A 27,547-nucleotide genomic window follows, 5' to 3' on the forward strand; every position below is an offset into this window, starting at 1 on the left:
TCTAGCCTATGGAAAAATCCATACTCACCTGTTCCATATCTCTATCTGTAAATTTCCGGATGGACAGGGTTATATGAACTACAGCAGCCAATGGCAGGCCTCAGTGGTAATGTGTCCCCATGCAGCACATGACCCAACAGTGACATGCCACTTGACACAAGTGGTCCCCTCCATCCAGAAGTTTACAGATGGGACCGAAAGACAAGTGAAGAGAGCCAGAAAGCTGGAATGGAGCTGCAGGGAGTAGGCAATGGATTTTCTCCAGGTACCGCAGTCTGGGGTGACCATATCTGCCTTAAAAAATACTGGATATTTAGAATCATAATTAAATAATAAGCACAATGTTAACTATGTTGCATAATGGTACATGAATTCAGATAGCGTCCATTACCAATAGTCTCATATTAAATCTAGAACCCTCAGCTAGTAACGATATCAAGTTGTTTCCATTGTCAAAATTGCAAGAACTAATTCAAATTGCAAAACCGATTCACTATGTTGTACCTAGACAACTAGGTGCATAGGTAGAGTGGTACTTGTTCCCTTGGGTACACATGCATTCCCGGCTATTAAAGGACCAGCCCAAGCACGAGCTAATCTGATTCCATCCAATGACAGCATTTTATGGAGTATATAGGGCACCTGCCTCTTGGCAGATGCCTGAGCTATAGGTTCCTAGCTTGTCTAGTCCTGCAAAGGTGTGCTGTTGAATTGTTCTGACCTCCTGTGCCCAACTTCTGTCTATTTACCGGATTGACCTTTTGCTGCCTGTTACCTGAATACCTTATTGAACAAACTCTGCCTGTCCTGATCTCATCTTGTCCCCTAACTAAGCTTTTGCCTGCCCCCTTGGAAGCACTGTGAGGATCATGTTTTTTTATTTCTCCAGTGCTTTTAACACTATCCAACCTGGACTTCTGAGGGACAAGCTGGAGATGGCAGGAGTGGACCACCACATGTCACATTGGATACTTGACTACCTCACAGAACGCCCACAGTTTGTTAAATCTCAGGGTTGTGTCTCTGACAAGCTGATCTGCAGTACAGGGGCACCACAGGGAACGGTGCTGGCACCGTTCTTCTTCACCCTCTACACTGCAGACTTCTCCATCAACTCCCCAGGCTGCCACCTACAGAAGTTCTCTGATGACTCTGCCATAGTCGGCCTTATCACAGGTGAGGACGACTCAAAGTACAGACAGGGGACACAGGATTTTGTGGACTGGTGTCAGCAGAACCAGCTCCAGATCAACACGGGCAAAACCAAGGAGCGGGTGGTAGATTTCAGCAGACACAGGCCCTCTGCTTTGGTTCCGGTGAACATACAGGGAACGGACATTGAGGTGGTGGACTCTTATAAGTACCTGGGTGTTCACCTGAACAACAAACTGGACTGGAGCCATAACACTGATGCTCTTTTCAAAAAGGGTCAGAGCAGACTCTATCTGTTGAGGAGACTGAGGTCCTTTTGAGTGCAGGGGACGCTCCTAAAGACCTTCTTTGACTTAGTGGTCGCATCAGCCATATTCTATGGTGTGGTTTGCTGGGGGAGCAGCTTATCTGTGGCTTGGCTGAGAGACAGAGATTAGATAAGCTCATTAAGAATGCCAGCTCTGTCCTAGGTTGTCCCCTTGATCCAGTGCAGGAGGTGGGTGACAGAAGAATTCTAGCAAAATGAACATCATTGTTAGACAATGTCTCCCACCCCATGCACAAAGCTGTTGTGGAGCTGGAGAGCTCCTTCAGTGTTAGACTGCTGCATCCTAGATGCACGAAGGAATGTTATCGGAGGTCCTTCCTCCCAGCAGCAGTTAGGATTTATAACCACCACTGTTCCCAGAAACCCAGTGGTGAATTTTTTAAGTAAATTCTGTGTTATGTTTGTAAGATCCTCACCTGCTTTGCACTCCAGGGGAACCAAGAGGGGTCCTCGTGGAGTTGCGGGACAGGTTATGCGTGTCTCTGATGCACCAGCGCTGACCCCTTTGCGAGCCAGTGCGGGGATGCGTTCGCGTGGACATCGGAGGGGAGGACCGTCGGAGTCCCGGGGACAGAGTGGCCAGGCGAGTGACAAGACGCCGCGGCCAGGGTTGTCTCCGGTGTCTCCTGCGACTTCCGTTTCCGCATCTGGGTCCACGCGCTCGCATACTCGCGCTGAGTCAATCATGCGTCCGTGCGTACGCACGAGGGCAGGTTCGCAAAGGGATACACGGTCGCGAGTACGCGCTTCTTATGCGCTTCGTCGACCAGTGGCGCATAATATACTGACTCACAAGAGCAAAGTGGATTAGGGAGCCAGCCATGGGTTAATCAACTTGTGATTGCCTTAGGCCATGTACTCAGGTGCAGGGCAATTTGTTCACCTATGGTAGTGGACACTTGGCACCCTGGGATTGGTCAGCAGGCATTTAAAAGGAGGTCTCTCAGGGTGATCAGTGCCCACTGTTATTTTCCCTCAACCAGGTATAGGTCACAACTGCTAGTGACTGAAGACTGCCAGGAACTTTGTCCTTTGCAGCGGACCCAAGATCTGGAGTGACTCGACTGCCAAGTGCACAGCATCATTCAGCACTGGTTGGGACTATTCCTGGAATCTCCTTGCCTGGTTTTTGTTATTATTCTTTGTTACCAGCAAGTGTCCTGGACGTTTATGTTTCTGGTGAATAAACACCTTTTTGCTTTCATCACTGGTCTGTTTGTTGGTGCCTTGCATTACAGAACAGTGGGCCCAACTAACAGTTGCCATGGACAAGATCCAGCAGCAGCTGAGTGAATTAACGGGAGCCGTTAACCTGCTGTTCCAACGACGCCCAAATATACCAGCAGCCGCTGCAGCGCAAATCCAAGAGCAACTGACAACTGTGATGGAGGAGGTTCAGCAGCTGATCCAGGGAGCCTCAGCACTACCCGTCACTATCGCAAGGCATCAAACAGAACCTAAGATCCCTCTGCCTGACCCCTTCACAGGAGAGCGACAGGAGTTCTTAAACTTCAGGGACTCCTGTTTCCTTTATTTCCAGTTGCGTCCGATGGCTTCTGGCACTCTCAGGCAGAGAATTGGGATTGTAATGTCACTGCTACGTGGAGACCCCCAACGTTGGGCATTTAATTTGCCTCAAGACCATACAGCTTTTTCATCAGTGGACGCCTTCTTCGAGGCTATGGCTGTGATTTACGATGACCCGGATCGTACTCGCACCGCAGAGACCAATCTTGAGCATATTCAACAAGGCCGCCGCCCAGCTGAAGAATACGCTGCAGAATTCAGGCGATGGGCAGCTTTCACCACCTGGGGCGACGCAGCCCTACGCCATCGCTTCCGTTTGGGACTTTCGGATGCGGTCCGGGATCTTCTTTTGGCCTTGCCTACCCCCTTCTCGTTGGAAATGGCTATCTCTCAGGCAATCGATGCCGACAGGCGAATCCGTGAGAGGCGAGTGGAACGGTCGTCTCGGTTTTCATCCTCTCGACCACATCCAGGGCCTCTTAAATTGGCCGAAGAGCCAATGAAGGTTGGATCCTCCCATCTCACACAGGCAGAACGAGCTCGTCGCCAACAGAAAGGCCTGTGCCTATTTTGCGGAAAGTCTGGACACCTCGTTAAAACCTGTCCCCTCCTGCCGGCGGGAAACGAATGAACCTAGGGGGCATAGAGGAGAACCCCCTAGGTGCTATTATCCCTCCTCCAAGCCGGGTGATGGTATCCATATCCTTACGGTGGCAAGACAAGGTCCATGAGTTTTCAGCACTAATCGATTCTGGGGCCGCTGGGAATTTTGTGGACTCAACCTTGGTTCGTCGACTTGGCATCCCGTTGATCCAGCCGAAAACCACCATGTCAGTGACCGCGATTGATGGTTCCCCTCTTCAAGATGGTCGTGCAGTGTGGATGACTCCGGGAATACAGGTAACGGTGGGGGCTGATCATCGGGAGACCTTAAGCCTTTTTGTCCTTGACATGCCATCCACTCCCGTGATTTTGGGTCTCCCTTGGTTAAGGCTCCATAATCCAGTAGTGGACTGGCGCTCGGGTCTTATTTGTCAGTGGAGTACGGAATGCCTTACTAAGTGCATTCGTCCCGACCTGTCACTAGCCTCCATGGAAGTATTAAGTACTTTACCACAGCAGTATCATAATTTCCGAGATGTGTTCAGTCCTCAGGGGGCTGATGTGTTACCTCCCCACAGGTCATATGATTGTCCTATAGACCTGTTGCCAGGTACCATGCCACCACGAGGGCATCTTTATAATCTCACTGGGCCTGAGGTTCAGGCTCAGCGGGAGTATATTAAAGAGAACCTTGAGAAGAATTTCATTCGTCCATCCACTTCCCCTGCTGGAGCTGGATTCTTCTTTGTGGAGAAGAAGGATGGAGGCTTGAGACCTTGCATCGATTATCGTGCCCTTAATCGGATTACGGTGAAGAATCGGTATCCACTGCCTCTGATTGATGATCTGTTTTCTCAGGTGGCAGGGGCCCGAGTCTTCACCAAACTCGATTTAAGGGGTGCTTATAATTTAGTTCGCATTAGAGAGGGTGACGAATGGAAGACCGCATTTAATACCAGAGACGGGCATTATGAGTATCTCGTGATGCCTTTCGGTCTCTGTAATGCTCCCGCGGTCTTCCAGGAGTTCATCAACGATGTTCTCAGAGATTTCTTGGATACATGTGTTGTTGTCTATCTAGATGACATACTAATCTACTCTTCGGATCTGGTCTCTCATCGGAGACACGTGTGTCAGGTTTTCCAGAAGCTGAGGGAGAACCGCCTCTATGCCAAACTTGAGAAGTGTCTGTTTGAGGTGAAGGAGTTGCCTTTCCTGGGATACATTATCTCAGAAAAAGGATTGGCTATGGACCCATCCAAACTTTCTGCTGTCTTGGATTGGCCTCAGCCTAAGGATCTTAAGGGGGTGCAGCGTTTCTTAGGCTTTGCCAACTTCTACCGCAAGTTTATTAAGAATTTTTCTGCGATAGTAGTACCTCTCACCAACCTCACTAAGAAGGGAGCTAATCCTTCTAAGTGGACGAGAGAGGCAGTCAGAGCCTTTGAGACGCTGAAACAGGCCTTTTGCACGGCACTAATTCTTACTCATCCAGACACCTCCAGACCTTTTGTTCTCGAGGTCGATGCCTCAGAGGTCGGTGTAGGGGCAGTTCTCTCACAGTATTCTGGGGACCCTGAGAGGTTACATCCCTGTGCCTTCTTCTCTCGGAAGCTCTCTCCAGCCGAGTGTAATTATGATATCGGCAATAGAGAGCTTCTGGGAGTAAGATTGGCTTTTCAAGAGTGGAGACATTAGCTAGAGGGTTCAGAACATCCCATCACGGTTTACACTGACCACAAAAATTTGGAGTATCTAGAGAGTGCCAAAAGACTCAACTCCCGACAAGCCCGGTGGGCATTGTTTTTCACCCGCTTCAATTTCCGCCTCACTTATAAACCAGGTTCCAAAAACGTGAAGGCAGATGCCCTGTCCCGCTGCTTCCCCGAGGCTGCTTCCGCCCTGGACTCTGAGCCAGAAACCATTCTCCCAACTAAATGTTTTCTTGCTGCCCTGGGGGCCGCAGAAGTAATGGAGGACTTGTCCTCTCTTCTTGAGCCTTCACAGGCAGAGAGTCCACCTGACAAACCCGAGGGTCGATGGTTTGTACCCATTAACCTTCGATTGAAGGTCATCCAACAGCTTCATGACTCAAAGTCTGCCGGGCATTTGGGTGTTAAGAAAACACTTGCCCTTGTTAAACGTCACGTGTGGTGGCCCAACATGTCCGTGGATGTTAAGGCCTATATCCAGGCATGTACTGTTTGTGCCAGATGTAAACCGTCCCGGTCTGCCCCTTCTGGGACTTTACTCCCACTGCCAATTCCCCAGGCTCCATGGACTCACATTTCCATGGATTTCATCACAGATTTGCCAAGGTCCTCTGGAAGTACGGTAATCTGGGTAGTGGTGGACCGTTTTAGTAAGATTGCCCATTTTATCCCACTCCCTGGATTGCCCTCGGCCAGAGAATTGGCAGATCTGTTCTTGAATCATGTCTTTCGATTACACGGAGCGCCGGATGACATTGTTTCAGACAGAGGAGTGCAATTCATCTCTCGCTTCTGGCGTTCTTTCTGCTCCCGATTGGGTATTAATTTGTCTTTTTCTTCTGGTTTTCACCCAGAGACCAACGGTCAGACGGAAAGGACTAACCAGACCCTGGAGCAATATCTCCGGTGCTTCGTGTCAGACTGCCAGGAGGAATGGGCAGCGTATCTACCCTTTGCGGAGGTGGCTTATAACAACTCTGAGCATGCTTCCACTAAGATGTCTCCGTTCAGGTGCGTGGGGGGCAGGGATCCAAGACTCTCTTCTTTGGCCGGACCCTCCACTGACTCACCGGTGGTGGATCAATGGTTCGAGGATAGACATCCCATTTGGTCGTCGGCCCAGCGGAATCTCCGCAGTGCGGTGGCGCAGCAGAAGAAGTTTGCTGATCGTCATCGCACCGTAGAGCAAAAGTTTAAGGTGGGAGATCAGGTGTGGGTCTCCACCCGGAACATTCCGCTGCGTCAGCCATCTTCCAAGTTGGGTCCTCGATTCATTGGCCCATACCCAGTGACACAAAAGATCAACCGAGTTACGTACAAGGTTGCTCTTCCACCGTTGATCCGAGGAGTGAACACCTTTCATGTTTCACTTCTCAAATCGGCAGCCGACTCCGCTCCCTTCATTCAGACCCCATCCCCGCTGGAGGTCCAAGGGGTACCGGAGTTCGAGGTGAACAGAATTTTGGACTCTCGTTTTGTCCAAAGGTCTCTTCAATACTTGGTGGACTGGAAGGGTTTTGGTCCAGAGGAGAGATGTTGGATACCTGCTCGCCAGGTGCATGCGGATGAGTTGGTGGCAGCCTTTCACCGGGATAATCCGGGGAAAGCTTGCTTGGAGTCTTCAGAGCCGCCTCCTCGAGGGGGGGTAATGTAAGATCCTCACCTGCTTTGCACTCCAGGGGAACCAAGAGGGGTCCTCGTGGAGTTGCGGGGCAGGTTATGCGTGTCTCTGATGCACCAGCGCTGACCCCTTTGCGAGCCAGTGCGGGGATGCGTTCGCGTGGACATCGGAGGGGAGGACCGTCGGAGTCCCGGGGACAGAGTGGCCAGGCGAGTGACAAGACGCCGCGGCCAGGGTTGTCTCCGGTGTCTCCTGCGACTTCCGTTTCCGCATCTGGGTCCACGCGCTCGCATACTCGCGCTGAGTCAATCATGCCTCCGTGCGTACGCACGAGGGCAGGTTCGCAAAGGGATACACGGTCGCGAGTACGCGCTTCTTATGCGCTTCGTCGACCAGTGGCGCATAATATACTGACTCACAAGAGCAAAGTGGATTAGGGAGCCAGCCATGGGTTAATCAACTTGTGATTGCCTTAGGCCATGTACTCAGGTGCAGGGCAATTTGTTCACCTATGGTAGTGGACACTTGGCACCCTGGGATTGGTCAGCAGGCATTTAAAAGGAGGTCTCTCAGGGTGATCAGTGCCCACTGTTATTTTCCCTCAACCAGGTATAGGTCACAACTGCTAGTGACTGAAGACTGCCAGGAACTTTGTCCTTTGCAGCGGACCCAAGATCTGGAGTGACTCGACTGCCAAGTGCACAGCATCATTCAGCACTGGTTGGGACTATTCCTGGAATCTCCTTGCCTGGTTTTTGTTATTATTCCTTGTTACCAGCAAGTGTCCTGGACGTTTATGTTTCTGGTGAATAAACACCTTTTTGCTTTCATCACTGGTCTGTTTGTTGGTGCCTTGCATTACAATGTTTTTCTTTTTACTCTTTCTAATTACTCTTTTTTTGCTCTTGTTGTGAATGTGATTGCTGCTGTTATGCCAAAATTTCCCCACTGAGGGACAGTAAAGGAATTTTCTTCTTCTTTTTCTTCTTCTTCTTCTTCTTGGTTCCACACACCGGAGTCTCTTAACCTGCCTGGGTCAACAGCCTATGAGCAGAGACTATTTTTAGTTAGCAGCTTGGTGGTCCCGATAGCAAATTCCAGATCCCTATATGGCATAAAAGGGTAAAAAAAGGTACACCTTGACAACACCCTCAGGAGTTTCCTCAAGCCAAATCCATTCAGTTGCACAATGGGTCCACACCTGCTGTGCTACACAGGGAGAATGTACCTGTTTCATGCTGACTGTGGTTTGCTAACCATGAAAATCCAAAAATGTTCCCGTAGAAAAGCCTTAAGTTAAACAATTTGTTATATAAGTTTCTGCAACTTATCATGGCCCAAAAGTTCCATACTTTGCAACAACAAAAAATTGAGAGGGAAAAGATGTGCAACCAAGTTGAATCAAAGTTGCCCTCAAGGTCACATCTATGATGCCCAAGTATGGATGGTGCAACCAAAGTCGTAATGAGGCCCTAGTCTAACCTATGACCACCCCATCAGAGCCTGCAGTAGGCATAATACAGTATATTAATTTAACATGTGCTGTTCCTTTAAAAATAGCCCAATAAGCAAGTAAAATTTGATAATTCAGTTCTAGTACTAGAAGACGGGCAGCAGAGGTTTTTACAGCAATAATTTTAGCAGCATTAGGTGTAAATTGGAACTTTATCTAGGTAGAAAAAGGTAGGAGAAAGGGGCATCATAATTGAATATTATAGCATTGGATTTATTGACTGAAATCTCTGCAAACCCCATGTGCCGCATATGCTCTATTTCCATGGCTAACAATTAATATTCTTCTACGCTTTATCTGCTATATTACTTGTTACATATTTATTCAGCTCTTTTTTTTGTTATGCTTAGTCAATAAAGCAAATGCATTTTCCTTGGGATTTACTTGTTCAATATCCAAGTGCATCACTTAAGTTTCACTTGAGCAGACTGTCGATAAAGGAAATAAAAATCTCCTGAAATATACTTAAGGGCAGATAGATGCATTATTGTAGTTGGAAGATTGTGTGCTATGTGCCTTCAAGGGATGACTGAGCGTCTTTCCTTTTCAATCAATATCTCTTTACGCTCAGTTCCCTATTGTCAATCATACTGCCGGTGGCAAACATGAGGCATTTCACAAAGCTTGGGTTCCCACCATTTCATGCAGTGTTCTACATTTGTCTCTCACTATTTCTTCAGGCTTTGTCTGAAACAATGTCACATATAACTCATCCTTTATTGATTAGTTGGTAAATAAAGTGCTCCTTTTCATGTGTGTCAACGTTATTTTCTCCACAAGCTGCAAATGCATTTTTCTAGCACTCAATAGAAAACATCAAGCGGTTAATACTACATAAATAGATACGAGCATTTGGGATAACTCTTATTATTACGGAAGCTCTCAATCTTTCCTGTATCAGTTACTGTTCATTAAATGTAAAGAAAATAAAAATAAAATTTGAATTTCCGCTAATTTTGAAACCATTGTCTTAATAGAAGGTAAACCATTATTAAACTACAAGAACAAAAAGATTCATCCTGACCTTGAAAGAGAGCTAGCAAATGTAAGATATAAACAATAGAATTAGGGGTGAGCGAATCGAAGTCCACAAATAGGATAAATTCGATTCTCCGCAAAGCCGAATTTCCTCGTGCTTCGCGGTAGCAAATTGATTTAACCTGAAATAGTGTAAAAAAAATGAAAAAATAAAAATCCTGTCACTATATTGTTCTAGACATAGTCATGTGATGGAGTTTTCACCAGTTCAGTAATTTTCTTTTGTTCTTCAGACCTGCAAAGACATTTGCTTTCTTCTTCCAATCTCGTCATTAAAAACTCAGCCCTACTCACTTGAAAAGAACAATACAATGAAAATGACAGCCTAATCCAAGGAGAGTGATTGGCAATGGTCGATTATAATAGAGGTCATTATCCTGGTACCCCAGGGGCCCAAACCTGTTCAATGTTATCTCTGTGGCACCATTATGACCTTGACAAGAGATGATATGGTCATGTTTGAAACCCAGTAAAGGAAAATCAGTTGCTTTGACAACAGCAGACATTGCTTTGGTGACCACTTTCAGGAAAGCTGAAATATTAAAAAGTGTGCAGGAAGTTAAAAAATAAATGTCAACATTTGTAGAAGTGTGTGGTGGCGCCTAAAGGCAAGAAGCAAATATTTTTGGATGTGTGGAGACTCCTAAAAGCAAGAAAAAGCAAGCATTTTGCATTTGTGGAAATGTGGTGGCTCCTAAAAGCAAGAAGCAAATGTTGTTGTTTTTTTTGTCTGTAGAAGTGTAGAGCCACCTAAAGTCAAGAAGAAGCAAATATTTAGCATTTGTAGAAGTGTGAAGGCTCCTAAATCTCAAGAATAAGCAATGTGGTAGTTCCTAAAGTCAAGCAAATATTTTTCATTTGTAGAAATGTAGAGCCCTCCTAAAGGCAAAAAGAAGCAACTATTTTGCATTTGTGGAAGTGTGGTGGCTCCTAAAGGCAAGAAGAAGCAATGTGGTAGTTCCTAAAGGCAAGCAAATAAATACATTGAAAAATATGGTACTTGGGCCAAACGCCATATTTATAAAACCAACCCCCTGTGGCATGTTTTCATAAGCTGCACTGGAGGAGATACCCACATAGTGTCCACATGGTGTGCCACTACAGCTAAATCTCCCCACTGTCAATTTTCTGGTTTGTGTCTCCTTCTAGTAGTAAATTGTCCTGAGCGCTGTTCATTGTATTCCTCTCACTGACATAAATATCCAGCAATAACCATATGATATTTCCGCAGCCACGGTCGACAGAGTTTTATAGTTCTTCATTGTACAAGGACTCTGCATATGCCATTATGGTTCTCATTATTTTTTCCGTATTGACTATGAACAGTTTTATGAGCACGTAGACTTCAAGAAGTATTAAACAATATGCATATTATAATTAAATTTGTTATCCTTTCTAAATGGCATCCCTTCCTCCTGCTTTAAAGAAATCACTGCCAATTCTGAAGCCAGCTAATGATCTGTGTTAAATCATGTAAGAAGATTATACAACAAGCTTCTTACATTTAATTCAGAATTGACAAAGCTGGATTGAACCAAAAACACCTGTCTGTGCTTCAGAGCCATAGTGGTCATCACAGTATATGAATAACCCGAGCATTCATCTAAGAAATGCCAACATCTCCATGCCATATAGTCATCTAAGCCAAGCTTGAAATGCACATATAAGTTTTTTTTTTCTCCTTCTTTTTCTCCTTTTTTCTCCTTCTTTGACATATAAGTTTGGGCCTGAAACTATGACTAGATATTGGAAACATCATCTTGTGGTATCATAATATATAATGCACTGATCTTGTGCATTTAAAGAATGGTGCATCACCTGGAAAATTGGTGGCATATTCCTAGTAGTGTTGATCACGAATATTCGAATTGCGAATTTTAATCGCGAATATCGCCACTTCGAGAATTTGCGAATATTTAGAATATCGCAAAATATATTCGTAATCGCGAATATTCATTTTTTTAAAAAATACCAGTTCATGCAAATTTTTTTGCAAATTTTAGGCGAATTGTATGCAAATTTTCGCAATCAAGAAAATAGTGCCTGGAGATCATGAATCCGCAAATTCTCGAATATATGGCGAATATTCGCCCAAATATTCGCGAAATATCGCAAATCCGAATATTGCCCCTGTCGCTCATCACTAATTGCTAGAATACATCACCAATGTCAGTTAGGTGCGAGCCCTACTTCAGGGAACTGCAACTATCTCTAGAATAGAGCTCCCAAAGTTCAGGAGAGTGCACTGCACATGCACGGCCGCCTTCTATTCTTTTTTATGGGTGTGCCGAAAATAGGCGAGCATAGCCACAGCTATTTCTCGCAATTCCATAAAAGTGAATGGAGTGGTGACCGTGCTTGTATTAATTTCTATGGGACTTTTGAACTTTTTCAGTGCTCCCATTGAAATGAATGGAGAGCGGCCGCATATGTGCAGTGCGATCTTCCGAATTGTGGATGCTCCGTTCTAGAGGCAAGTGCAGATCCCAGAGCTGGGAACTTCACCTACATGACTTTGGTGACATATCCTAGCAATATGCCACTAGTGTTGGGCGCGAATATTCGAATCGCGAATATTAATCACGAATATAGGCATTTAGAATATAGTGATATATATTCGTAATTTCGAATATTCTAGATTTTGGTTTTCACAGTACACATGATCCCTCCCTGCTTCTAGCTTGAGGGCCAATGAGAAGGCTGCAATATCTCTGTCACAGATTAGCAACATCCCTAGCAACCAATAGGAAAGTTACCTACCCCTTACTATATAAGAACCTCCCCAGCAGCTATTTTCCGAAGTCTAATGCAGTTATGAAAGAGACAGCAGTGTCATTGCTGTGCTCTGTGCTTTGTATTACATTACAGTTAACTTATATATATAATTCAGATAGGTAGGGGGAGATAGTGTAGGTTAGATTGATCTATAGTGTAGGTTAGATTGATCTATAGTGTAGCAGGTTCCAGTGCAGGGTGTTAGGTAGTGTGATAGGTTCTGATGTCCATACATACATGCTACAGACATAGTGCTGTGATGTCACAAGTTGCACGTATTGTGAAAAAATATGCGCATCCTTAATTGCAAATTCGCAAATTGGAGCAATCTATCTGCATATAAAGCTATTCTAATGTTCTGCCGTGCCGACCCTTTTCTCCAGTCTCTGGAAACTTATACAAGCTTGAAAAATGTAGCATAAGTGACCCACGCCTGTATTTCATGAGCATTACGCGAATATTACATTGCTGATTTTCGCAATGAAGAATATAATCTCGAATTCGTGAATATATGACGAATATTCTACAAAATATTTGCGAAATATAGCGAATTCGAATATTGCCCCTGCCGCTCATCACTATATGCCACTAGTGTTGAGCGTGAATATTCGAATAGCAAATTTTTTTAGCAAATATCGGCACTTCGCTAATTCGTGAATATTTCGAATATAGCACTATAAATTCGCTATTTCAAATATTCATTTATTTTTTTTACTTTTTTTATTGTTATATTTTTTTCTTTCCCACTTCCCAAAAGTAGTTCTTACCTGTCCTGAGGATTCCTGGCTTCCTGGCTGCTCCAGTGAGTGCCCGTTGCCGCTTCTGCCGACTTCCATGCTCATGGAGCGTCCCCATCACCATGGGAACGCCTCCATACTAGAATGTACTGTCGGATGTGAGAATTAAGTTGAAATCGCAATGCAATTACTTCAAGTTATATTAATCGAATTGCGATTTAAACTTAGCACTGCTATATTCCATATTTGCTAACTTCGTTAATTCTAGCAAGCTCTAAGCTGAAATCGCAATTCGATTAATATAACTTGAAGTAATCACATTGCGATTTTACTATGGTTGGCTTGGTAGAATTAGCGAAGATGACGAATATGACGAATGTATTCGTCACATTCCTCAAAACGAAAATAACTAAGTATTCTCCATCTTCGTTTTAGCTCCATATTCGTCAACTTCACTAATTCTAGCAATCAAATAGGAAAGTTGACTATAGAGACATCTGTGTTTAATTCGCTATGCGATTATATTACTTAGCTTTTTTTTTTATAAATAGAATAATTATAATAATTATCAAGTATTATAATTATTTTATTTATTTTAAAAAAAAGCAAAGTAATATTATCGCATAGCGAATTAAAAACTTAGCTGTCTCTAGTCAACTTTCCTATTTAATTTCTAGAATTAGCGAAGTTGACGAATATGGAGCTAAAACGAAGATGGAGAATACTTTGTTATCTTCGTTTTGAGGAATATGACGAATACATTCGTCATATTCGTCATCTTCGCTAATTCTAGATATCAAACCAATAGGAAAGTTACCTTAAGTGAAAATCGCAATACGCGATTATTTAACTCCTTAAGTACCAGGACATAAGGGCGTACCTGTACGCCCTGTATCCGCAAGAGGTTAAATCGCATATTAATCGCGATAACTAGAATAATGACGAATATTCGATTTCGAGGAATATGAGACGAATATTCAAGCAAATATTCGCGAATTTCGTCGAAATTTAATATGGCACCTCCCGCTCATCACTATATGCCACTAATGTTCCAGGTGAGACAATCCATTTAACATTGAAAGGGGGCTACATCATAGAAAGGATGGGAATGTTGAAATCCAACCGAATGCACGATCAGCCTCACTACAATAATTTGCTGCAATGTGTATGGCCAGCTCAAAGTGAATCTTCACCTTTTATAATATTTTATGCTTATTTCATTATAGTAGCCAGAATTAATAAAACATGGCTGCTTTCTTCCAAAATCAGTGCCACAACTGTCCATCCCTAGTATTGCAGCTCACCTCTATTGAAGTGAATACGAAAAGAAAACAACCATGCTTTTCTATTCCTGGAAAATCCAAGAACAATAACTATATTTGGTCTCACTATTTGTCAGTCTGCAGCACTTTCTATCCAGCCTTGTAGAAATCCTGCAGAGAACAAAGGAGTTCATCACCTGTTGATCTGTTCTATCTTCAGCTTAAGACCAACTGAGGGGGCAGTTATTTTTTTGTATTACTGCTGATTAGACAACAGGGAGGTTCCTGCTCCAACCACTTGTCCTACAGCTTATCCCAGGACTGTGAGGAGCAGGGAAACATGGCTGAGCTCTTGAGAAATATAGATAAGATTCTTTTATATATTTCTCAGTTTTAACCGTAATACGAGAAGATAGGACCAAAGGAAAGTTTTGTGTTCCTTAAAGAATATACCCAATATTATTACAATTATTAAACTGATTCTTTTCATAGTCTTCATGCTTTATGTCAGAAGACACATCAGGTATAATCTGAAAAAAATGCAAACCCAAGGAATGACCTGAACAAAGAATTTATTTTTCTTTTGGAGTGGTGCCATATGCTACTTTCAGGCCTCTAGACATCTATCAATGACATCAGGTGATCTAAGGGCCACTAGAGAAACTGTGAATTTAGAGTAAATCTGGGTCTGGTTCTGAGTGTCTTGTAATATGCATTCATAGTATAATGTAAAGCTATGGACGTGGTTGTGAGTCCTACCAACTGTTTTAGAAGATTGAATGCACATAAGTAAGTTTAAATGCTTAGAAGTCTACATTACCTGATGTAAAATCAATTAAGAAACAGATCCATAAATTATTGTGCAATGCATTGTTATACATGTTATCTGCAATTACCGGTAAGTATCAAAGATATTCGAAGGGCACATGGCCGTGAGATACTATAATTTGCTTATGTCGTCTACCACTTTGGCATGGGGCATCATGTAGATGCTTCCTTACTTGTTTCAGCAAGTCCTATCTCAAACAATCCCTTATAAAACCAATTCATGTTCAGACGTATTTTATCGATAGTTTACTTATAGAATTAATCCTGGGTATGCATTCAAGCATTTTCCTAAATCGGACCCACTTAGCATTGTCTTTTGTATGCTTATGGTCGTACCTTTAAGTTTTTCACCAAACATTGTAAGGAAGATAGTAAAATTAATAGGCCCAGGTGCTTCCTTCACCATGTCATCCAGTTCTTCACTCTTTACATTGATACGACCTGAATAAAAAGAAAGGAATGAGTAAGAATTATATCAAGCTTAGTACTTTTCTAAGGCTAAATTCACATCACATTTAGCCCTGTGTGCCACTAAATGTATGCTGCAAACCTACAGTATGTCTGTCATTAAAGGGGTTGTCCTGTTTCCTGAGATTTCTTCATCAGGATAGGTCATCAACATCTGATTGGTTGGGGTCTGTCGATGTGTTTAATAGGGCATAGAAGTTATGACAGCTGGGGGGAGAGAGCTGCAGTAGAAAGTGCATGTCCCCTGAACTGCAGCAGAAGGGACGCACATCCCGAACTGCCAGCCTTAAATAAATCTAGCAGAGCAATTGGAGCAATGAATGGGAAGATCTGTTGGTCCATGTGAGGTACAGGGCTGGTTCTAGCTTTGTTAGAATGAGATTGTCATGTACTATATGATGTCTGATTTTCATTTTACATCAATCATGGCATAACCCCTTTAATTTTCAGTGGCATGGTACTTCTAAAATAAAAAAATAAAAAAATATTGAATATTGAGTTTCTTTTAATAATCTTTTCTGATAGATGCGTCCCTTTAAAAGTATCTCTTTTTTCAAATACAAAGCCCTAAATCATTTACATAAATGATTTGCAAGCTGGAACTAACTACATACTGTTAAGGCCCCTTTAACAATGTACCAAGCGATTGTCGGGAAGGAAGTGTTCCTTTCTGACAATCTCTTGCTTGTCAAGGGAGGAGTAAGTTGAATTTACACACAACAAACTTAGGTCACTCCATGTCTTCCACTTCCTGTCTTGTCTCTTTAACTTCCTCCTTTGTTTGGACTTTTAGCATGGCGGACAGCCTTGCTTGACTTTCTCTGTCAGACAATACATTGTGGCCAGACAGTGGGCGATTGATTTACTCAAATAGATTATCACACATTACCCTGATAAGTGCAGTGCTCGTCTGTGGACATATTTATCTAGGCCTATCAAGAAAATAATAGAGCCATCATACCAGGCTTGGCAACTGTCCATATATTCCTGGACAGTACATAAAAATAGACCACTTTTTTTCTAGTGTCCGTGAAGAAAATATGTGTTTGTGAAGTTTTTCTTTTAGGCTGGTGGTACTTAAGCAGATCATTATGAGTGTAATTATCATTTTACGGCTCACACTAAAGACTGCTAATACTTTCATATCAGTGCACTGAGCTATAGGCACATATTACTTATAAATTTCATCATTCTTTCTGGTTTTCCAATTTGTTCGTAAAAAATATTGTCTGTCAGTAATTTTTTGATACATTGTCCAGAAAAAAGAAAATTTCAGGTTGCCAACACTATATATTATTGTTATCCAAATTCTACATTTTCTTTACACTAACAGATAACATCTTCACTGAACATCAGCAGTAAACTGACATGTATGGCATATGTGAGGTCTTTAAAGATTGAACCTGCTCAGGACCTGAGCAGTCACCATAGCCACCAGGTTTCTGCTGTTCTACACAGCAGACACCTAGAGGCAATATCTATTGGCGTTATTGTTACTTTTAACTCCACACATGCTGTGGTCAGTTGTGACCACTGCATCTGAGAGAGCTTTCCCAAGGAGCTTTTAGCGGCTACCTCTCTCCAAGATCTAAGGAGCTGTTTGATTGCTATGGCATTCTACAGCCCTCTAAAGGATTCGAGGCCTGCCACAGCGATGTTCCTAGGAACATAGTAAATCTTCCATTAGACTGCAAGGGTAATTCAAAAGTGAAAAAAAAATATTCAAAAGTTATTAAAAATGTAAAAAATATTTAAAATATAAAAATTTTAATCACCACCTCATTATCCATATTTAAAATAAATATAAATAAAACAATAAAAAAATAAAATCATAGGCATTACTGCTTCCCTAAATACCTGAAGTATATAAATGTATTTATCCTGTATCCTGTGAACATTGTAACAAGAAAATTGACAATTTGCTGTTTTTTTTTGTTGTTGTTTCACCACCTAAGAAAAATAATAAAAATTTATAAAAATGTCATACACTCTCCAAAATGGTATAAATAAAAAGGATAGATCTCCCCACTAAAATGGAGCCCTAATAAAAATCCATAGACATAAATATGAAAAAGTTAATGAGGGTCAGAATATGGTGATGCAAAGAAAAAAATTGTTTTTTTTCCCAAGTATTAAAACACAAGAAAAACTATAAAAATTTGGTATCCTTGAAATCATACTGGACCAGAGATTGAAGAGAACAGGTCAGTCACTGCATATGGAATGCCGTAAAAACAAAAACCCATAAACTGTGGAGAAATTGCATTCTAGTTTTCATTTTATATATTTTATGCGAGCTCTACTATACCATATGGATTATTAAATCGAGCCATTAGAAAGTACAACTTGTCCCACAAAAAGCAAGCCCTAATATGGCTATGTGAATGGAAAAATAAAAAATTTATGGCCCTGGGAAGGTTGGGAGTAAAAAATCAAAACGCAAAAATGGAAAATTGCTTGGTTAGGAAGGGGTTAATATTTGTCTGCTTATAAGACTGTCTGCAGGCAAATGCTGACATAAAATAGGTACTGTATAAGCCATGGACTTTGTTTAGTTAGAGCATTAATCTACATGAATTTCACATTAAACTAATGAGATTTATCTGAGAATGGAAACACAGCTAAGAATTAAAGTCTGTTTTTGAATGTTTAAAAGCCTTTGACACTATATAAGCTGATGTACCGGAGGGAGACTGACACATTGTAAAACTGGGGATGGGGCAAGGCATCCATATAGCACTGTCATATTGTACTTAGCATATATGGAGAACTATTTTTGAAAAATCTTGAGGGTGCATTCACATGTAGCAGAAAATTTGCTGCAGAAAACTTCTGCAGCTGAAAACCAGCTCCATTGATCTGATTGAGGCTTGCAGAAATCCATGTGCTTCCCACTAAAACAACCCCACTCAGATGAATGGAGCAGATTTTCAGTTGCAAAGATTTTCTGCCACATGTAAAAGAAACTTATAGGAGTTGTAGAATAGGTCATCAGTATGTAATTGGTGGGGGTTCGACTCCCTGCACCCACGACGATCAGCTAGGACAGTGACCTCATATCCACTGATCACATGTCCTAGACGCAGCTCGATCCTATTCAATGTGAATGGGGCTGAGCTGCAATACCAAGAACAGTCACTATCCAATGGAGTTGCTGTGCCTGCTAAGTTGTGAGGAGACTGTGGTGCTCCCAAGAGCACTGCGGCCTCTTCATCAGCAGGGGAGCTGGGTGTCAAACCCCCACCAATCACATACTGATGATCTATCCGGACCCATTCAACCACGGAAAGAAACACCACAGACTTTGTTCCGCATCTCTGGAATTGCGGACCCATTCAAGTGATTGGGTCCACATCCGTGATGCGGGGTGCACAACGCCGGCGGCCGCGGATTGCCGTCCCGCCGTTTGTGGGCCGCAATACGGCCGCGGCCGCCCAACGGCCGTGTGCATGAGGCCTAAGAATGCCATCCATGATCTAGACCAGACTTTTCTGTATCCTATGTACACTGAGCAAAAATATAAACGCAACACTTTCGGTTTTGCTCCCATTTTGCATGAGCTGAACTCAAATATCTGAAACACTTTCTACATACACAAAAGACCCATTACTGTCAAATATTGTTCACAAATCTGTCTAAATCTGTGTTAGTGAGCACTTCTCCTTTGCCGAGATAATCCACCCCACCTCACAGGTGTGGCATATCAAGGTGCTGATTAGACAGCATGAATATTGCACAGATGTGCCTTAGACTGCCCACAATAAAAGGCCACTCTGAAATGTGCACAGTTTTGCCTTACTGGGGGTGGGTCAGAAAACCCATCAGTATCTGATGTGGCCACCATTTGCCTCACGCAGTGCAACACATCTTTTTCGCATAGAGTTGATCAGGTTGTTGATTGTGGCCTGTGGAAGGTTGGTCCACTCCTCTTATATAGCTGTGCGTTGCAGAATATTGGCAGGAACTGGAACACACTGTCGTATACGCCGATCCAGAGCATCCCAAACATGCTCAATGAGTGACATGTCTGGTGAGTATGCTAGCCATGCAAGAACTGGGATGTTTTCAGCTTCCAGGAATTGTGTACAGATCCTTGCAATATGGGGCTCTGCATTATCATGCTGCAACATGAGGTGATGGCTGTGGATGAATGGCACAACAATGGGCCCCAGGATCTCGTCACGGTATCTCTGTGCATTCAAAATGCCAACAATAAAATGCACCTGTGTTCGTTGTCCTTAACATACGCCTGCCCATACCATAACCCTACCGCCACCATGGGCCACTCGATCCGCAACGCTGAAGTCAGCAAACTGCTCACCCACACAACGCCACACACACTGTCTGCAATCTGCCCTGAACATTGAAAACCTGGACTCATCTGTGAACAGAGCACCTCTCCAACGTGCCAGATGCCATCGAATGTGAGCATTTGCCCACTCAAGTCGGTTATGATGACGAACTTTTGTCAGGTCCAGCCCCCGATGACGAGCATGCAGATGAGCTTCCCTGAGACGGTTTCTGACAGTTTGTGCAGACATTCTTTGGTTATGCAAACCGATTGTTGCTGCAGCTGTCCGTGTGGCTGGTCTCAGACGATCATGGAGGTGAACATGCTGGATGTGGAGGTCCTGGGCTGGTGTGGTTACACGTGGTCTGCGGTTGTGAGGCCGGTTGGATGTACTACCAAATTCTCTAAAAAAGCCTTTGGAGACGGCTTATGGTAGAGAAATGAACATTCATTGCACAAGCAGCAGCTCTGGTAGACATTCCTGCAGTCAGCATGTCATTTGCACGCTCCCTTAAACGTTGCGACATCTGTGGCATTGTGCTGTTAGATCAAACTGCACATTTCAGAGTGGTCTTTTATTGTGGGCAGTCTAAGGCACATCTGTGCAATATTCATGCTGACTAATCAGCACCTTGATATGCCACACCTGTGAGGTGGAATGGATTATCTCGGCAAAGGAGAAGTGCTCACTAACACAGATTTGTGAACAATATTTGAGAGTAATGGGTCTTTTGTGTGTGTAGAAAATGTTTCAGATCTTTGAGTTCAGCTCATGCAAAATGGGAGTAAAACCGAAAGTGTTGCGTTTATATTTTTGCTCAGTGTATATTATCCTCCTTTTTTGGTTTTATTGTATGTAAATAATTATATAATAATTATTATTGTTATTTATTTTAAAGTGGCAGTAATACCAGGGTGTTGTACAAATGCCTGCTCATATAAAAAAAGGCGTCTAATATACCTCAAGCTGTATTTTGTAGGTGGTTTCACATGCTGTCACAACCAGACAGCTGAGAAGCTCTGACAGGAGCCGTCCAGATCCTCCTCCTTGAGTTTCTTTGTTTTGGTTTCTGTTCCTCACCTCGTTAGTCTATCTCAGCTGTCATGCAGTCGGACTGATTACTTCCCTTTAAATTCCTACCCATAAGGCAGTAGTGTGCGGCTGATACAACTTCCTGGAGTGTGTGTGCATGCTGTCCTAGCTCCCAGTTCCCTGTCCACAGTCGTCCGCAAGATAAGTTCTGTTTATGTATTTATGATTTTCTGTTTTCTGGATCCAGGTGACCCTGACTCCCTCCGTGTCTGTGTAGGGAGCCGGTGGTCGTGTCCCCTCACTATTGTAGGGCCTTCAGGTCTAAGATAGCCGAGGTACGTGGATATGCGCCCATCCACCTTTGGGGTGGTCGCATAGGCTGAGCAATAAGGGAGAGCGGCAGGTCGATTGCAGGGGTCTCCCTTTTGTTCCTTAGTTGTGGGTCCAGTGAGTCATTGTTTGTATTGTATTATCTTGTTTCCTGTACACCATCCGTGACATTATCAGCCGCCAAAACCGTCTCAAGCATGGATCCGGTTACACTTTTGGCTGAACGCTTTCAGGGTCTTGCTTTGGAGGTAGCTGATCTCCGTAAGACTTTTTCTCAGTTTCAAGTGACCGGTTCAGCTTGCGTTCATGGAGTTTGTGCTGAGCCTAAGATTTCGCTCCCGGATACGTTTTCCGGGGGTAGTGAGAATTTTGTACGTTTTAGAGAGGCTTGCAAACTCCATTTTCGCCTTCTTCCCCATTCTTCTGGTGATGAAGAACGAAGAGTGGGTATCATTATATCGCTGCTCAGGGGTAACGCTCAGTCCTGGGCCTTTTCGCTGCCGGAGGGGGCACGGCCCCTCCGTTCAGTGGATGAATTCTTTTTAGCCCTGGGTCAGATATATGATGATCCGGATCGTATTGCTCTGGCTGAGTCTAAACTACGTCTGTTATGCCAGGGTAAACAATCCGCAGAGATTTACTGCTCAGAATTTCGGAGATGGGCAGCAGATACGGGTTGGAATGATGCTGCACTCCGAAGTCAATTTTGCTATGGTCTTTCAGAGGGATTGAGAGATGCATTTGCCTTTCATGAAAGACCTACCTCCTTGAATTCTGCTATGTCTCAGGCTGTTCGTATTGACAGGCGTCTTAGAGAGAGAGGAGAGATCTCTCCTTCCTGTCATACTCAGTCCCGGGACAGTGCAGCGGTCTCATTCTGTGCACAGGGGTCTCAGTCGCTGTCAGCCCCTTCTGAGCAGGAGCCCATGCAGCTGGGGTTGATTGCCTCTGGCAATAGAAGATTCAGCCCGCAGGGGAGGGTTTGCTTTTGTTGTGGAGGTATAAATCATCTGGCAAATGTTTGTCCCTCTAGGAGATTCAGGCAGTTTTCTGGGAGTAATAAAGAGACAAAAAGGAAGAAATCTTTTAAGAATGTTCCGTCTGTTACTATTGGCAGGGTTGAGGCGGAAATTGAAGGTTTTCCTTTTGCTTGTAGTTCCCGTTTTGTCCTGCCTGCTAGGGTGGCGCTAGAGAGCAAGAGCATTTTTTGTGAGATTTTTGGGGATAGTGGAGCAGCTGTCAACCTCATTGATAATCAATTTGCAATAACTCATGGTTTCCAGGTATGCACTTTGGGAAGAGATATTCCTGTTTTTGCTATTGATTCAGCTCCACTTTCTCAGAAATCATTAAAGGGCATAGTTCACAATATCCGTTTAATTGTGAATGATGCTCATGTTGAGGATGTGTCATGTTTCGTCCTTAGCGGTTTGCCTACTCCTCTAGTGTTGGGGCTACCCTGGCTCACTAAACATAACCCCACCATTGATTGGCAAGCGAGGCAAATAAATAGTTGGAGTAACTTTTGCAGAGAGAATTGCCTCATAACATCTATTTCTGAGGTTTCTACTAAAACTGTACCACCTTTCCTCTCTGAATTTTTGGATGTCTTCTCTGAGAGTGGAGTTCAGGGTTTACCTCCGCACAGGGAGTATGATTGCCCTATTGATCTCATCCCAGGCGCCAAGCTGCCTAAATCTCGTTTATACAATCTTTCCCAACCTGAGAGGGTCGCTATGCGTGCTTATATCTCTGAGAGTCTGAGAAAAGGACACATACGACCCTCGAAGTCACCTGTTGCCGCTGGTTTTTTCTTTGTTAAGAAAAAAGATGGTTCCTTAAGACCTTGTCTGGATTTCAGGGAGCTGAACAGTATCACTATTCGTGATCCTTATCCGCTTCCTCTGATCCCGGACTTGTTTAACCAGGTTGTTGGGGCGAAAGTCTTTTCCAAATTAGACCTAAGAGGGGCATACAACCTGGTTAGGGTCAGAGAAGGAGACGAATGGAAGACGGCTTTCAATACCCCTGAGGGCCATTTTGAGAATTTAGTTATGCCTTTTGGTTTGATAAATGCCCCAGCCGTTTTTCAGCATTTCGTCAACAGCATTTTTTATCATTTAATGGGAAAATTTGTATTAGTGTATTTGGATGACATTTTGATTTTTTCTCCTGATTTCAAGACTCATAAGGAACACTTATGTCAGGTCTTACTCATCCTGCGGGAGAATAAATTATACGCGAAACTGGAAAAATGTGTGTTTGCGGTTCCAGAGATCCAATTTCTGGGGTTTCTTGTCTCCGCTTCTGGTTTTCGCATGGACCCCGAGAAGGTTCGCGCTGTGCTTGAGTGGGAGCTTCCTGAGAATCAGAAGGCGCTGATGCGTTTTTTGGGCTTTGCTAATTATTACAGGAAATTTATTTTGAATTATTCCTCTGTTGTTAAACCACTCACTGATATGACCAGAAAGGGGGTAGATTTTTCTTCCTGGTCGGTAGAGGCGCGTAAGGCCTTTTCTAATATCAAGGAGAGTTTTGCTTCCGCTCCCATCCTAGTACAACCTGATGTTTCGTTACCCTTCATAGTTGAGGTTGATGCTTCTGAGGTAGGGGTGGGTGCGGTCTTGTCTCAGGGTTCCTCTCCTGCCAAATGGCAACCGTGTGCCTTTTTCTCAAAGAAGCTCTCCTCCGCAGAGAGAAATTATGATGTGGGAGATAGGGAATTGTTGGCCATCAAGTTGGCTTTTGAGGAATGGCGCCATTGGCTAGAGGGAGCCAGACACCCTATTACCGTGTTTACTGACCATAAAAATCTGGCCTACTTGGAGTCAGCCAAGCGTCTGAACCCGAGACAGGCCAGATGGTCTTTGTTCTTTTCAAGGTTTAATTTTGTTGTTACGTTCCGCCCTGGGGTTAAGAATGTGAAGGCAGATGCCCTATCACGTTGTTTCCCGGGAGGTGGGAATTTTGAAGACCCGGGTCCCATTTTGGCTGAAGGTGTGGTGGTCTCTGCTCTTTTTCCTGAATTGGAGGCAGAGGTGCAGGCAGCTCAGTCAGAAGCTCCTGATCTTTGTCCTCCTGGGAGGTTGTTTGTGCCTCTCGCTTTGAGACACAAGATTTTTAAAGAACACCACGATACGGTCCTTGCTGGGCACCCGGGGACAAGAGCCACACTGGATCTCATTGCCCGGAGATTCTGGTGGCCTGCGCTTCGTAAGTCGGTTGAGGGTTTTGTGGCAGCTTGCGAGACTTGCGCTCGTGCCAAGGTCCCTCATTCACGGCCATCAGGTCCTCTCCTTCCTTTGCCCATTCCTTCCCGTCCTTGGACACATCTGTCCATGGACTTCATAACGGACTTGCCTCGTTCCTCGGGGAAGTCTGTGATTCTGGTGGTGGTGGACCGTTTTAGCAAAATGGTGCATTTTATCCCTTTTCCTGGTTTGCCCAATGCTAAGACGCTGGCGCAGGCATTTGTTGACCACATTGTCAAATTGCATAGGATTCCTTCAGACATAGTCTCTGATAGGGGCACGCAGTTTGTTTCCAGATTCTGGAAGGCCTTCTGTTCTCGCTTGGGGGTTCGCTTGTCATTCTCTTCTGCTTTCCATCCGCAGTCGAATGGCCAGACAGAGCGTGTCAATCAGAATCTGGAGACATATCTGCGCTGTTTTGTGGCGGAGAATCAGGAGGATTGGTGTTCTTTTTTGCCCCTTGCTGAGTTTGCTTTAAATAACCGTCGTCAGGAGTCCTCTGATAAGTCACCATTTTTTGGTGCATATGGGTTTCATCCGCAGTTTGGGACTTTCTCTGGAGAGGGCTCTTCTGGTTTGCCTGATGAGGACAGATTCTCCTCGTCTTTGTCATCTATTTGGCAAAAGATTCAGGATAATCTAAAGAACATGAGTGAGAGATATAAGCGTGTGGCGGATAGGAGACGTGTGCCTGGTCCGGACCTGAATGTTGGTGATTTGGTGTGGCTGTCTACCAAGAATATCAAATTGAAGGTTCCCTCCTGGAAGTTGGGTCCTAGGTTTATTGGGCCTTACAAGATCCTGTCTGTCATCAATCCTGTTGCCTACCGTCTTGATCTTCCTCAGACTTGGAAGATCCATAATGTTTTCCATAAGTCCTTATTGAAACCTTATGTTCAACCTATTGTACCCTCGCCTTTGCCTCCTCCTCCGATTATTGTTGATGGAAATCTTGAATTTCAGGTCTCTAGGATTGTGGATTCTCGTCTTGCCCGCGGTTCCCTCCAGTACCTCGTTCATTGGGAGGGTTATGGTCCTGAGGAGAGGATGTGGGTCCCAGTGACGGACATTAAGGCCTCTCGTCTCATCAGGGCTTTCCATAGGTCCCATCCTGAGAAGGTGGGCCCTGAGTGTCCGGAGTCCACTCCTAGAGGGAGGGGTACTGTCACAACCAGACAGCTGAGAAGCTCTGACAGGAGCCGTCCAGATCCTCCTCCTTGAGTTTCTTTGTTTTGGTTTCTGTTCCTCACCTCGTTAGTCTATCTCAGCTGTCATGCAGTCGGACTGATTACTTCCCTTTAAATTCCTACCCATAAGGCAGTAGTGTGCGGCTGATACAACTTCCTGGAGTGTGTGTGCATGCTGTCCTAGCTCCCAGTTCCCTGTCCACAGTCGTCCGCAAGATAAGTTCTGTTTATGTATTTATGATTTTCTGTTTTCTGGATCCAGGTGACCCTGACTCCCTCCGTGTCTGTGTAGGGAGCCGGTGGTCGTGTCCCCTCACTATTGTAGGGCCTTCAGGTCTAAGATAGCCGAGGTACGTGGATATGCGCCCATCCACCTTTGGGGTGGTCGCATAGGCTGAGCAATAAGGGAGAGCGGCAGGTCGATTGCAGGGGTCTCCCTTTTGTTCCTTAGTTGTGGGTCCAGTGAGTCATTGTTTGTATTGTATTATCTTGTTTCCTGTACACCATCCGTGACACATGCCAGTCTTAGTAAAAAAAAAAACTTGACGGAATAAGGTGGCTAATTTATTAAGAGGCGCAGCTTTCTTAATAAATTTGTCACATCTGTGATGTCTGGGAGCAAGAAACTAAAACCAACGCTAGCTAGGAGCTGGCATGGATTGCATTTATATTTTAGGCCACTTTTCTAGTGCAGATTATTGTAAATGTGTCGGACCCCCACCGGTCAAATATTGATGGCCTATCTCGAGAATGGGTCATCAATATTAAAATTCTGGAACACTCCATTAAGGGCTAATAGCTGATGGTATCTACAGCATTAATGCCAAAGTGTATGCCATCATCAGCATTAGTGGCTGGTTTCAATACAGCTTTATTTCAGAAAGTATCCTCCAAAAGGTATCAGTTTGCTGTTTCTTAGCATACATAAGTGAAGCAGATTTTGCCAAATGAAATGTATCATTGTCCAACGGTATATAGTGAGAATTATAGGCAGCGGCTACTCTCCTCTAGTTACAAAGAGTCACAAAATATAACTAGTATGTAACTGTATTGTAGCAAAATGTAACAAGTTAAACTGTGCTTCACTAAACACTTAGAGGTTCCAAGTCCATAAACAAGAGGATCACGTTAAATCAGTTTGGCAGACTTCCCTTTTGGCTCACTGACTTTGACATATCTCCTTTGACTCACGCAGCTTCAGTTTAAGTATAATCATTTCCTACATACTTGAGCATGTGAATTTGATTTAGATATCACTTTTCTTTTACCCAGAGCAGCAAATGTGTCTCTCAGGTCTCCTTTATCAATGAAGCCATCTCTGTTCTGGTCCATAATGGTGAAGGCCTAGTGACAAGGAAACAGCACAGCATTAGTAAGATCCGCAGGATCTCCCATCCTCTCTGATCCTCGCTTACACACTGTGACACATTTCACTTTCACTTAAAAATAAGCAACAAACAAAGCCTCTGTGAATTACCCACGTTTAGTATGGTAATGAATCCTGACAAGGGGTTTAATTAAAATACAATTAACCCACCCCAAGTTCCTTCAACTAAATTAATACTAGGCACAATATGCTGCTGGATGGGTTCCAATATACGATTAGATACAGCCAGCATTAACTCTCTACTGGAGTTGAATAGACAATAATACCCAAAGCTATAATGACACAGTGCAGTAAATGTACATCACAAAATTATTTCTCTCATTAGCCCAACGGTTTATGAACATAATCTAGAAACACATTCGCATCTGCAGACTAAAACCTTATGTGATCTGAATAAACTATAAAATGGTTGCTATAATCTAAGAAATAATTTTATGTAACACGCCATTATAGCTTGAAATACTTGGCCTCCTCAAGTCCAGAGTCAGTGCAGGCTGTATATAC

At 43.8% G+C, this 27,547-nt stretch overlaps 1 protein-coding gene across 1 annotated transcript in view; it reads right to left on the bottom strand.

Moving 5' to 3' along the window:
- Positions 1-27,547, bottom strand: part of MYL10 (myosin light chain 10) — a 64,012-nt gene that overhangs the window by 11,770 nt on the left and 24,695 nt on the right. The window contains exons 3-4 of the mRNA XM_040421813.1: positions 26,925-27,000; positions 15,433-15,537 (exon numbers count right to left, since the gene is read on the bottom strand). Coding sequence (XP_040277747.1) covers positions 15,433-15,537; positions 26,925-27,000 — 181 coding nt within the window. The remainder of the gene's footprint in view (positions 1-15,432; positions 15,538-26,924; positions 27,001-27,547) is intronic.

This window comes from Bufo bufo, chromosome 3, assembly GCF_905171765.1.
Source record: "Bufo bufo chromosome 3, aBufBuf1.1, whole genome shotgun sequence".
NCBI classification, from domain to species: domain Eukaryota; kingdom Metazoa; phylum Chordata; class Amphibia; order Anura; family Bufonidae; genus Bufo; species Bufo bufo.